This window comes from Genypterus blacodes, unplaced genomic scaffold, assembly GCF_046128005.1.
Source record: "Genypterus blacodes isolate CSIRO-AG114 ecotype Tasmania unplaced genomic scaffold, CSIRO-AGI_Gbla_v1 ptg000022l_1, whole genome shotgun sequence".
Classification (NCBI taxonomy): Eukaryota; Metazoa; Chordata; class Actinopteri; order Ophidiiformes; family Ophidiidae; genus Genypterus; species Genypterus blacodes.
The window spans coordinates 6,265,504-6,279,413 of NW_027466835.1; the positions used below are offsets into that span (position 1 = coordinate 6,265,504).

General features: G+C 48.4%; 3 protein-coding genes across 3 annotated transcripts; 2 read left to right on the forward strand and 1 right to left on the reverse strand.

Annotated features, from left to right (window-relative positions):
* Positions 1–277: 277 nt before the first annotated feature.
* On the reverse strand, positions 278–7,036 carry hrob (homologous recombination factor with OB-fold). The gene is made up of 10 exons (XM_076143102.1): positions 6,865–7,036; positions 6,605–6,655; positions 5,496–6,473; positions 5,088–5,171; positions 4,289–4,423; positions 2,551–2,659; positions 1,433–1,518; positions 1,086–1,223; positions 763–973; positions 278–407 (listed from the first exon to the last, which is right to left on the reverse strand). The coding sequence occupies exons 1-10, from the start codon at positions 6,874–6,876 to the stop codon at positions 352–354; spliced, it is 1,860 nt and encodes a 619-aa protein (XP_075999217.1). The 5' UTR covers positions 6,877–7,036; the 3' UTR covers positions 278–351.
* Positions 7,037–8,172: 1,136 nt separating this feature from the next.
* Positions 8,173–10,455, forward strand: asb16 (ankyrin repeat and SOCS box containing 16). Its single transcript, XM_076143238.1, has 6 exons — positions 8,173–8,509; positions 8,607–8,874; positions 9,249–9,657; positions 9,788–9,871; positions 10,019–10,129; positions 10,270–10,455. Exons 1-6 carry the CDS (start codon positions 8,173–8,175, stop codon positions 10,453–10,455), a joined length of 1,395 nt encoding a protein of 464 aa, XP_075999353.1.
* A 713-nt stretch (positions 10,456–11,168) lies between these two features.
* On the forward strand, positions 11,169–13,755 carry tmub2 (transmembrane and ubiquitin-like domain containing 2). The gene is made up of 3 exons (XM_076143243.1): positions 11,169–11,295; positions 11,878–12,497; positions 12,594–13,755. The coding sequence occupies exons 2-3, from the start codon at positions 11,893–11,895 to the stop codon at positions 12,985–12,987; spliced, it is 999 nt and encodes a 332-aa protein (XP_075999358.1). The 5' UTR covers positions 11,169–11,295; positions 11,878–11,892; the 3' UTR covers positions 12,988–13,755.
* The last annotated feature ends 155 nt before the right edge of the window (positions 13,756–13,910 follow it).

The following is a 13,910-nucleotide window of genomic DNA, read 5'->3' on the forward strand; positions in this document are numbered from 1 at the left end:
TTTCGAGGTCAGAGCGACACACACACACACACACACACACACACACACACACACACACACACACACACACACACACACACACACACACACACACACACACACACACACACACACACACACACACACACACACACACACACACACACACACACACACACACACACACACACACACACACTAATTACAGGGGTTCACAAGAATAAATGAGGCGATGTTAAGAAATAACAAAGCCCGATTCCTTTTGAACCTTTTTAATTCAGTAATGAGTGTTTGCGTGTGTTGCTCGGGCATTTTTAGCTGTGTGCGTGCGTTGGGGTCTGTAATGAAGCTGCGCTGCTGTGAGGGTGCAGGTCAAAGGTTACAGGCCTCCTCAGGTAACTCGCTCAGGAGCTCATCCAGGTCGTCATCTGCACAACAAAGGTCAGGATGTTGTGATCGTTAATGAACAAATCCAACAAAACAATAAATCCATACGCGTTTACTGCATGATAAAGCCATCAGACTCCTGTCTTATAGACTGTTATTTATCCGTCTGCTACAGTCGATGCAGTCGCAGCGTTTTGATTGAGTTGGAGCCAGAGAATCAACACTTAAATTCAAAAAAACGGTTTCTTGCCAGCGTGGAAGTTTCTAATTTTAACCAGCAAACAGGAAGGCAGAGGAGGTGGAAAGAAAAGAATCTCTATCTCTCTCTCCCTCCCTCCCTCTACACTTGTGTTATTATGTGTGTGTGTGTGTGTGTGTGTTTGTGAGGGGACCCACCTGCATCCCAGCCCGAGTGCTGTGGTGCCTGGTTACCAGCGGGCCCTCTATTGGCTCTGCTGCCCGCCGGCATGCGCGGGGCTTCACCTCCCCCGGTGCATTTCCCCCCTTCTCCTAGCCCTTCCTCCTCCTCGTCAAACATCAGCTGCATCCAGGACACGGGCTCCCCGGGGGCAGCGGGACACCGGATTGGCGACGGCAACGCCAGCTCCTTAATAAGGAGTTAGAAAAAAATGCCCTTTAGTTTCAGACGGGTGACAGCTTGACAGATTTGCTGGATTGTATTTATATTCTGGTGTTGGGTGGAGCGGTGTGATGCTCACCAGGGCGAAGGGGGGGAGGGGGGTGGAGGAGAGGGGGGTGGAGGAGGGGGCGGCTCCGTCGGGGCCGTAGAGCCTCAGCAGGTTGTTGGACGTCACGTTCAGGTAATGGTTACGATGGGAGGGGGAGAACACGCCCACCTGTGCACACGGCCAGCAGAGAGAGGACGCAGACAGCTTTCAGAATTGGAACAAAGCCATAGAAAAAACAGAGGTAACCAGGAGTGTATTCAGTGGCAACAATGAGGTTGGATTGGAGTTTTACAGACACAAAGTCTGACAAACAAGATCTGTAACTCTAGCTTCTTATGAAGGACATGTCCACACACACCGTCTGTGTGAAGTCTCACCTGTTTCAGCAGCAGCACCGCTCCCACCTTCAGCTCCCCCAGTCTGTCCTCTAGGAGGCGCCGGTGCACGGTGCCCTGGATCTCCCCTAGGGGTCAAAGTGTGGAGAAGACACAAGCTGTGATCCAAACGGGAAGAAAAAGGGCCACCAAGAAAAGACAGCAGCTTCTCTCTCTGGGGTCTTGAACCCAACAATGATTTCACTCTGATCAAACAGTTATGGATGCAGACTTTAAGAAGAGCAGAGTTTCTCCCCTCTCATGTGCTGGGAGGCCATAACGGGCGGTTTGAGCAGCAGCCACAGACCTGAGCAGGTGGAGGTGTGTGTGTGTGTGTGTGTGAGCCTGACCCTCCTGTTATCATGAGCACAGAACACACACCCACTGTTGCAGCTATTCAATGGCTAATAAGCACTCACGTCCGGTGTCAAAGGGTGCCATCTAACTGCGAATGTTAATAATCAGTCACCCAGCTGTGACTCAATCTCTGGGGACCATGGCAACCAGCTTAGATGTGCTTACTGCTCAAAGAAGGAGTTAAAGGCTAAAGTGATTACAAGGTTGAGAGATGAATTGAAAAAAAATAAAAATGAGGAAACCCTTGGCAGTGCTAGACCCACACACACACACACACACACACACACACACACACACACACACACACACACACACACACACACACACACACACACACACACACACACACACACACACACACACACACACACACACACACACACACACACACACACACACACACACACACACACACACACACACACACAAAGCAGAACAAGCATACGTGTGCGTGTACATGGAGCTCAATCAGGCCAGTTCTCAGCAGGGGACAATGTCAGTTACAGTAGCAGCTCCTTCACCTGCGTCACTGATGAACATTTTCTGTCCTTCCTTTCCTCTCCTGACTATCTCTCACACACACACAGACACACACACACACACACATATACTTCATAATTCATTCTCTTAGTTTTGCCTCCCCAGCATTTCTGCAGTTTATAAGGTGACTCGAATTTTTTTACTGACTTTAAGATGACAGTGTTACCTTCAGGTGTGTGTGTGTGTGTGTGTGTGTGTGTGTATGTGTGTGCGTGTACACTTACCTGTCGGGTCTCTAAACACAGCCTTGGCGTCGGAGTGTGTGTGGAGGATGCTCTTCAGCTGCACGGCCATGTTGGGCACCTTGTTCCTCTCCAGCTGTTTGAGTGCAGCCTGGTGAAGGAGGGGAAACGTTTGATTCCACCGTGAACCTGGCTAATGGATCAGCTCAGATCCATGCACATTAACATCATGGGTTCGTTAGAGGAAACCCACGTGAGCGCCTGTTGGGATTATTTACCAATTAGGACTTCAGATTCCTGCTGAGAGATTCTATTAGGACCTGGGCCGCTTATTACATTTACATAATGGACTCCAATGGAAAATCCATCTCTCATCCTGCAGTAAACATAAAAATATGATTCTTGACAAACCGCCGATTTCTTTTCCTCAGATAACCTCATTTAGACATATTTGTATATTTACACGTAATTTGTTCGAAGATTAGTTTTGCGTACATTTGCAGGATGATATTGACGGAGAAGAAGAAGAAGAAGAAGAGTCTTTACTTTAGATTGATCTGGGTTTGTTGTGTTTCCCGGTTAGCATTTTTTTCCGGCACAAAGAAAAATCCAGGATGTGAGCAGAATATATTCACACACACACACACACACACACACACACACACACACACACACACACACACACACACACACACACACACACACACACACACACACACACACACACACACACACACACACACACACACACACACACACACACACACACACACACACACACACACACACACACACACACACACACACACACACACACACACACACACACACCCCAACAGCTGTGTGTCGCTGTGTGTTATTTCACGTCACGACCGTCTCAAAAACACAAGCCTGGAGTTCTTAACCGTGAGCACTTTTCGCTTCACCGCTCCACTTATTGTGTTTACACCAAGTTACACAATATGTGTGACTTCTAATTACCTCCAGGGTCAAATGTAGGCCAAGCTACTTTGTTTACAAAAAAAATAAGTTTAAATAGTTATTTTACACTCAAGCACCAGTGAGAACAAATGGGTAGTTGAACAGTCAAACAGGCTCTGACCCGCTGACCTCACCTTCTTAAACTAATGGCCTAAGTCATATTCTGAGGCCTAACTCATCTCTTCATGATGCTCCTGAATGCTCTTCTGATTATTGGGTCTGTGCTCAGACTGAGATATGGAGATTTATAGATGTGAGCACAACAGCAGTGTGTTGCATTGACTGTAGAGATAACCCTCTCTTCCCCCTGTGCTGTAATAAACATGCTACTGTTCAGTCGGAGGAGGGGCGTGAGTTGATCTGTTGATTTGTTTATAAATGCGTGAGGTCTGTGGGAAGCTCTCTCTCTTCATGTACACAGCTTGACCTGAACGGTTTGGCCTCGGTGCGTGTACGGAGGCGGGCGTGAGTGAGAGCGGCGTAATGAAGTGCTCTCGCCGCGCTCAAACAGCTGTCAGTATCGAGCGCTGATGAATTATTCCGGGAGGAAACGCCTCCAGCAGCGAAGCAAAGAGAGCAGAGTGACACCAGACTGTCTATTAGAGTGACTGATGGCTGATCTTACAGTTTATAATTACAAAACACTTCCAGTGCAGCTCTGTCGTTTGTCCCCATTATGCCTACAGACCTCCGGCACAGTTAGAGAATCGGCTCTGATGGCGCATCAATAAAAACATAATATTTGACCCAGATCTATTGATGTAGAGCGTTTTTGTTAGCTGTACGGATGGGCGGTTACCTTGCGGAGCACCATGGCCACACTGTAGGAGTGCAGGAAGCATGAAGGGTTCCTCTCATCCAGTCCCATCTCTGCCTTCATCGCTGCCCAGGGCCCGCTGCTGAACTCATCCTCCTCCGACTGGGAGCTGGGACCCTGGAAATGATGTTCACAGACACACACAGCTTACACACTCCAATACTTTCCATTGTGTGTGTGCCTGTGTGTGTCTGTGACTTTTGACTCCTGAGCTTCAGACTTAAAGAGATTGAGCTGTTCTGCATAAAGACTTGGCTGGAGCACGGCTCTGGTCTCATGCATATGTAGCGGCTCCATCATTAACTTCATTACATTTCCTGTCCACTCTCTCCGCCCGGGCGACTCTGGCTGAACTGCAAAAGCGAGCCTTTCTGGGTTTTAAACAGCTTTTTAGCGTAGGCCGGCATACGATCAGTCATCATTGCTCTTGCCTTCCAAATGTCACAAAAACACATTTAGTTAACTAATGACCACTCTGTTCCACATTTCATCTCTTTAGTGCAGAGTGAAGTTCTGTGCCTGGTCAAAAAAAAACAAAAACACTATTTTAAATGAAAATGTAATCTCCAATAAAATCTGATTCCTTTCCAAAGCAAAAAGCATTTACAAAGCCCTGACCTGGGGAGAAGTGTGAGGACATTCGAGCCTTAAGTGGCCGATATGAGCAAACACAACTGAATCGTTCAAACTTTACAACGCAGCACTGATTATTGCTTTGCCAACAGAAATGCATAATGTATCCCCATCTTAAACTTAAGGTCCCGGCGGCTTTTTTTATTACCTGGCTTGGCAGTCGGGCTACAGCGCCGTGGGCAGGAGTCAGGGGGACGGACACGACGATGTCATCCAGGCTCTGGCCCTGAGGCTGAGAGAGAAGATGTCAGTTATTATTTTGGCACCGTGCTGCAAAAACAAGCACATAAGCAAGAGATCGCTTTGACAGTTATTTGATTAGCAGGTGGCGCTGTCAGAGGAGGGGGAGGAGAAGGAGGAGGAGCACACAAGCTGACCAAATGGAGAGCATCAGGCAGAGATACACAGAATACACACAATTCCAACATTCATTTAAAATGCGGATATTAAAAATAACTCTAGTAAGCAAATTCAACGCAAACCAGACCAGATCCAGTTCTGGTATAGATCACTGTGTGTGTACAGCAGGCAGGAGAGCGGGCCGGCTGAGACTAACCTGCTGTGGCAAGAGGCCAGCAGGGCCAGGAAAGCGGCGGGTCCTCGGCCGGTGAGTGTCAGAGCGCGTCCTCCTTCTGGGAAGCTTATTGGAGTTGGACACCAACTGGACCAGGTGATTGGTGAGGATTGGCCTGTGGAGAGGGTAGGGGCTCAGGCCGGGGGAGCTCACTGAAGAGGGCGACGGGCACACGGAGTTAAAGAGGGCGCGGCCCCGAGGTGAGGGCCCCGGTGTAGCCTGTGGTGTCTGGGGCTGCTGAGGCCCTCGGACTGTCCTGGACACCGGGCTTGGGATGGGGGAAGATGCAGTGAAGCCTGGGAAGACACTGGGACTCTGGGGAGGGGCTGGGTGGAAAGCAGGACGCGGGTTTGGAGATCGTAAAGGCAGAGTGGAGGAGGCTTGATGAGGAAGGTTATGACGAGAAGAGTCCGGCACGCGAGACGCTGTGCTGAGCTCCCTCAGGCTCCTGCTGGGCAGAGACCCAGTCCCTCCGCCGGTCGGGGGCCGCAGGCATTTGGCTGAAGATACAGACTCTGCTGTGGGGCCGGGTGGCGATGGAGCAGGGGGCTGAAGTGGCTTCCCGATTTGCTGCTCACACTCATCGAGGTCGGCCAGGTCAATGTCCCAGTCATCGAAATCATCCTGTGCCAGACCAGGATCCTGCAGCTTATCTGCGGTCGTGTCACTCTGTTGTTGTTTGGGATTGTTCAGTGAGGAATCCTGCACTGGAGCCAAGGAGGAGGAGGAAGAGGAGGAGATCTGCCTCAGACCAGAAGTAACAGTTTGTCCGGCAGACGATGCTGAGCTGTTACAGGGAGCAGCTGATCCCTGTGCAGCTTGCAGCTGAAGGGAGCGTCTGTCCTGCTGCTCTGTACAGAGAGGGACAGAGGGAGCACGCAGAGGACATGGAGACACAGCAGCTGCCACACTGGCTGCTCCACACACTGAATCAACAGCCCAGTCTGTCCCCAGCAGGTCCTGAAACACACACACACACACACACGCACACACACAGTGGAGAGGAGTAACAGAAGGAGAAGCATTATGCAGCAGAACACAAACTAATTAAAGACCAACTGAAACCCGGTGTGTGTGTGTTTGTGACTCACCTCATCATCAAAGTCCTCGCCGGTGCTGAACAGTCCGTTTACTGTGCAAGTCTGCAACAAGAGGGCGCAACATGCGAATTAGAGCTCTTTACCTGCATGTGTAGCAAATAACACCAGTAACGCCATCTCTCAGATGCACGCTAGTAGTTTGGTTAACTGATAATAAACGGGTGAATCAGCTGTTGACCGTGTAATTTAAACTAGCAACTACTTAGCTCATGTTAGCTCAAGTTGTGCGAGTTTTGCTTTTAAATACTTACCATTGTCGTCATAACTTATCTCGCGATGAAATCTGTGTCTGGTCAGTTGGACGAGATTGACGTGTCAAATTCCATCCGTTGTTTTTAATATTTTATCACAGTTTTAACTTTGGAGTGAGAAGGCGACTTTCTTCCGTTCTGCGTAACTCTGAGTTCGCCTGTGCTACTTGGCGCCGCCATGTTCAAAAACGACGTGATGACGTACTATGTTTTTACAGAGATTATCGACGCACAGTGAGAGGGTTCGCCCCTTATTACTTCCGCCTCCGCTTGTTTTCGGCTAATTTCACTTACACGGCCTCTGCGTAATGATGTTCATTATATATGGATGAAAAATATAGACAATGTTGTTGTGAATCATTAAGTTATAGATGGAAATAAACACATTAGGCTCTACATTGATGCTGACAATTTCCAATAGCGTATTTGGCAAATTTGTTTTGCCACTTACTAACTATACCAAACTATGCTTACTAGCTATGCTAACTATATAAAGGGGGTACAATCGATTTCCTATCGCAGTTTGTGTGGATAATTACAACAGAAATGCAAATCGAAGTTGCTCTGACAATGTCATTTCTAGTTGACCTCTTTCATATAATTATGACTGCACAAGAGTATGTTTGAGTCATATTTTACCAAACAAAGTGAGCAAAACAACAAAAAATGAACAGCTTTCCTGTCACAACATTTAAGTAATTGTAATCAGAAGTAAAGCTGTGATGACAACCGATTAAGCATATCTATTTACTCCAATGATAAATCATTCATTTGTTGTCGTGATTATACTTTGACAGGACGTCACCTTTCTTGACATTTGTTCTTTGTTTAAATTACCGGCTTTGGTGTTGTGGTTCAATACTGCCATCTAGTGACATTTTTGGGTAAGACAAAAGCAGAGTATCAACTTGCATTCTGATCTATTAATAACAAGTGCTGAGCTTATACTGTATTTGAGCAACAGTCTTGTGACAGCACTCATCGCGCAAATGATGTTTTAGCTGAACGTCCGGCTCCCCTTCACATCTAAGGGAAACAAGTGTGATTTCAAATGTGGAATGATAATTTTCTACTTGTTTTTTTCTTGAAATTCTACACTGGTGTGACCTCCTGAGGGGTGAGTAAAAGCTGCAGGTCTACAAGCAATGAATGCTACTCCAGTTTCCCTGCAGCAAGACCCAGTTGCTTTGGGGGTTACAGTCATGGATTCCACTCTCAGGTGCCACTGACACAGGCTTAAACTCACTGTCATCCTTCACTTTTGACCTGTCTGACAGCTAACTGGCCCAAAACTGTTTCTGTGGCGCCATGTCCAAGGACACATTTCCCTTCACTTCTGCCTCACTGCGCTCACTGAGACTGGAGCAGGAGTTTCAGGAGTGGGAGGATGCACGGCGAGCATTAGCTTATAGGAGAACCATGTGCAGGGCCCCATTACCTCGGGCCCCCAGACCCCCCGCCAGGCAGGGGCGGATCCAAGAAGTCCGGGTCGCTCCGCCCCCTGTCCGGTGCAGAGACACTGCTGTCCACAATACGTTCATGTGTGGGGACATGAAAGGGATTTATGCAGTGCTTAAGGACCCGGCTATGGTCAATGCACTGATGGAGACAGTGCATGAGGAGATGTTGTGGACTCCAGAGATGGGTATGGATGTCATGTAATGAAATCTCCACATCATAAAACTGACAGATGCTCTAGTTCTGTTCTAGTCTCTCTTCCCTTCCCTATATTCCTGTCTCAGGCATGTGGACACTGAGCTCCAAGGTAAAGCAAACATCAGCTTTGCGTTTGGCTGCAAGCAGAGGACACACAGGATGTCTGGAAGAGCTGCTGTTCCGGGGAGCCGAGGTGAACGCCGACCCAGGCGGCAGCACGGCTCTCCATGATGCCTGTGTCGGCGGCCATTCGGTCTGCGTCCAGCTGCTGCTCTCGCACGGAGCCGACCCTGATGTATTATCAGCAGATGGCAGCGCTCCTCTGCACCTCTGCACCTCTGCACAGTCATTCCAGTGAGTGGTAAAGCTTCCCTGGTGCTGCCATCACTTCTAACCATTTTGTAACTAATAATTTGGCTGTTTAAACAGAATCCATTTAGCTGATGGTGTTTATAGCCTCATGGGACGATGCTAGAGGCTGGAAATTCTGGCTGTAATCTGTCTGTGAAATACTTCATTATTATCAATGCAGAGATAAAAAAAAAAAAAAGTCTATTAGGCCTTTTTTCCCCTCACAGGGCTCAGTAAACAGATAAAACTATATTGTTTGGATAGAAAAAATCACTAGTTTTACAGAGACTACTTTACTTTTTACACTGAAGATCTTTGTGTTGAAGTTGGGAGATGCAGATGCACGTTATGATGGAAAGATTTGCATTTTGTTTCAGGTGTGCTGAGCTGCTGTTATCCAGTGGTGCAGAGGTCAACGTCAGGGCGAAGGAGTCCAGGCTCACCCCTCTGCACGTAGCAGCTCGGCGTGGCCTGGAGGGGCACGTGGAGCTGTTCCTCTGCCACGGAGCAGACGTGCTAGTCACCAATCGAGAAGGAGAGACTCCCCTAAACGCTGCCTGCTCAGGCGCAGAGAGGCCGACGGAGGCTGGGCGATACCTGCGTGTCGTCCAAATGCTGCTGGATGCTGACGCCGACCCCTGGACTGCAGGCAGGAAGCTGCACACCCCTCTGCACAACGCGTGTGGAAACTGCAGCTCGCGTATCGCCGAGATCCTCCTGCAGCGCGGCGCCAAGGCAGATGTTCCCAACTGTGCAGGCCACACACCAATGGACTGTCTGTTGCAGGTAGCAGATACGAGATGAGAGGATTTGAGGGGAAGGGTCTGATGGGGCGATAGAGCAGAGATCTAGTGACAGTCTTGTACTTGTCAGGCGTAGGCGGTGGGATATGACTTAATTGCTTGTTCCCCTTAAGGTGGTGGAAGATTTTCCAAACCAGCAGCCTGAAGCTATACTACAGTCACTCCTAAACCACGGAGCAAAGCCTGCATCACCTAAGGTTGAGTCAAATAAGCAAAATGGAAGATTGTGACTAGCTGTGCCTGTATAAACTGTAATCATGTCCATTCATCCATCTCCCATGGAGCCGGTTTGCATATGACAGTTATTGGTTACAGTGTGTTTGACTTTGCTCTCCTGTCTAAAGATGCTGAAGCACTGCGTCCTCTCCCCTGCCACCATGGAGGTCATGTTGAACTCATACACATCCATCCCGGCATGTGAATGGATGGAATCTCTGTCCACTGAGGTGTACGAGGTGAGAGTGTGAGAGCCCCCTGCACCTGAGACGCTCTCCTCCCTTACTGGTCCACTTATTGTTTGCCGTTTTGTCGCCTCTGTCTCTCTCTCTCTCTCTCCACCCCCCGCCCCCCTCTCTCTTTCTCTCTCCTTCCTCAGGAGCATCAGAATTTCTTTGACCTTGTGCATCAGATGAGTGGACAGCCTCGCTCTCTGCAGCATCTTTGTCGCTGTGCTCTACGGCTGCATTTCGGCGCCCTGTGCTACACGGCAGTGTGTAAACTGGACATTCCAACCTCTGTCAAGGCTTATTTACTGCTTTGTAATGATGGGACGCTCCAATAAGCATATCAGCATATCGCCTGTCTGACACTGATGACCGTAGACAAACGTTGTGATTGTGCTCAGTTTGCAAAATCATTATGTATATCTGTAATAAATGATCTGAGAAAGAGTAAACTCCCACAGTCCATCAGTCAAACCTCAGCCACAGCACCATCTACTGATCAAAGTGAATCCTTCCTGCCTGGATCTTTGCTCACGTTGACTTCCAGAGATGAGAAGTGAAGTAAGTTAAGTGATCTATAATGTATATGAGGTTAGTCTCCTCTTTGCCTTCCATTACATTGTGAAACACACTGCATGGATTTACTTACATGGAGCCATGTGAGCTTTAGTGAGGTCTGGGCTCTCATGTTGGGGGGGATAAGCCCTAAATCTCAGTCACTAATCTCTGTAAACTATTTCTTGGTTAACCTGGTTTTGTTATGATGAAACAGCACCCTGCATCTGGCCCAGTGACCCCAGAACAGTACCAGCAGGTATGAAGAGCGGATGGCTAAAACTACAGCTTCATTCTATGCTCCTGCTAGCAACGGAAACCACAAATCCCTGACAACACGTGTCCACATACTTTTGGCCATATCACGTCATCCATCAAATTACGGTTCACCAAATGTGTGCCAATAGAACACAAATCTAACCAACTGATTTTCAACACACGCGCACGCGCGCACACACACACCGCTAGGGAGGAGCAACAGGCGTGACCCGTTTTCCAAAACAAGGGCTGTGTAATGACGTCACACCGTGTCGTCTACTCTGTGTTTATGTGGCTGTTAATGGCTAGCTGCTAACTAGCATCGTTAAATGCCTCTAAACATGATTTGACTTCTCAGGTAGCAGGTAAGACCGCTTCAGAGCACGCAGACATTTTACGGCCCCTCCGCGCGTTATGATATTTGTTGCGACACAACAGAGCAGAACAGAGTGTCGTAAACACCCGAAGGTCGTCTCTGAGCTAATAAGATAGCCTGCGAGCTAACTTAGCCGGCTAACTCGCTACAACACAAGTTAGCAGGGTTAGCACAGAGGCTAAGGTGCCATGTAGCAGACTGAGTGGTGGGCATATGAAGGGAGGGACTGGAGGCTCAGCTAACACCAGTAGCTTCACAGCTTCATGAAAAAGGCTGTTGGTCTGCTCCGTAAGCTGCTGTTTTGTTTACATATTTAAATTCTGGAATACTCGTTGTATTTGGGATGAGGAATAACAATGTTATCCTCCATGTACTTCAAGATCACAGCTGTCTGGAGGGTTTCATGCTCAGAGAAGGATCTATAATCTCTCACATTCCATTATATGTTGTCGTGGTTTTGTTTAATTTCAGTTATCTTGTATGTAAAGTACATGGTGTATCAAATGTTATGGTAGGGACCTGCTAACTGTTTGGCTCTAAGTGTAAATCATGTCCCTTGTGTCTTGCTCAGATCTGGAGGACAGGAATGGCAGTGTGTGCACTGACCATGCTGGATGGGATGGAAGATGAGGTGACAGCAGCCGGGGGGTTGTTGCTCCTGGTCTTTGCCCTCGTCCTGGCCTGGCTCTCCACCCACGTGGCCGACCGGGGAGACCACATACTGGGCACCATCCTCACTGTGGGTGCTCACGCCTCTCTGATAGGCCTGGGAGGCCACGACAGCTACAGCGGGGGGTCCTCCAACGCCAACGCCCCAGAACAACAGACCCCTCCGCCTTCCCAGGAAAACAAACCGGAGGACGCAGAGTCCGAGTCCGAGCGAGGAGGTGAGAGCGAGGGAACGAACGAGGGAGCTGTGGGGATTAGGACAGACCTGCTGCTGAACATACAGAGCAAGCATCTGCATACGGGACCGCAGCACTCTACTGACGAAGAGGAGGAGGAGGATGACGAAGAGGATGATGATGATGTGGAGGAAGAGGAAGATAAAAAAGTTTTAAGTCCTACCCCCGTGTTGTCTAGAAGTCTCTCCACCAGCACCACTGCCATTTCTGTCCGTTTGAAGTTCCTCAATGACACGGAGGAGGTTGCTCTCGTAGAGCCGCAGGATACAGTGGGAATACTGAAAAGGTTGGGGAAAAGCAGTCAAACACGCCGAAAAAGTCTTCAGTTGTTTACTGTTTAACGTGTTGTAACGACTCTTATATGTTATTTTCTCTGCTCAAGCAAATACTTCTCAGGTCGGGAGCATCAGATCAAGCTGATTTACCACGGCCAGCTGCTGCAGGACCCCAAGAGAACTTTGACATCCCTAAACATTTCGCACAACAGCGTGATCCACTGCCACATTTCCCAGGCGCTACAGGAGGCCAGTCCAGAAGAAGCCCCCCAACCCGGCACGGTCCCATCGAGCGGGACCGGGTTCTCCAGAGGATTCCGAGCCGCAGGCCTGGCCATCAGCACGGGCAGCCTGGTGGTACCCGTGTTTGTGGTGGTGCTGGCAGTGGTGTGGTACTTCCGGATCAACTACAGGCAGTTCTTCACCGCCCCCGCGACCATCTCCCTCGTGGGAGTCACTGTGTTCTTCAGCTTTCTGATCTTCGGAATGCACAGCCGTTGAGAGGGCGAGGAAAAGGGACGAGCGTCATAGCAAAGAGACGCCGTTCCGTATAATACGAATGTTTGAGGTGCGACAGGTGCAGCGGTAGGTAGGTAGGTAGGTGGTGTCTGAGAGGAAGACAGGGACTAATCAGAAGGGGCCTTAGCGCAGATGCCACGTACAGTAGGTGTGTATGGGTGTGTGTGTCTGTCTGTCTGCGTCCGCATGCACCAAGAAACAATGCGACTGATTGTACAATATATGTGGAATAAATAATAATTTGTGATTATGTGTTTTAAGTTCAGGTTAAAAACAAACTGTAATTCTGCTTCTGTTTAACTTGACTAAGTGGTTCAAACCCCTGCAAAGTTCTTTATGTGTAACTGTTTGGACACTTTGGCTTTATCTAACCTGCTCTTTGTTGTCGCTGGGGAATAGGACGGTGGCGTAAAGTTCACCGTCGATGCATCTCCATATTTTACTCAACGTCGTTAACATCTGCAGATTTTTATTTAGGCCTCCATTTTTTTTAGTTTCTGTGGAACGAAAAACACTGCAAGAAAATGTTCTGCTTTATGATAAAAAACACTCCGGTCATAAACAATTTAACCAACCAACGTCTCACTGTGTGTGCTGGTTTGGCCCGTTACACTGTAATGGAATAACGACTTTACAAGCTGCGTCATTGCAAGACTACCAGTTTTACGAAAGTAGTTTTGTTGCTTGAACTATGTGGATATAAAAAAAAAAAGACTAATTTAAATAATAATCATTTGACATGGAAATAAAGGGTTTTCAAGAAGAAAATGTACATATATTGTATTTTCTGTAAATAAAAATATTGAATCGGTTAACCTGCATCTGGCACTTGAAAATCCGGAGGTGCAATGGAGGCACTGGGAGCCCCTCTGTCCCCTCTGTCCCCTCTGCTGGACTGCTCCGGT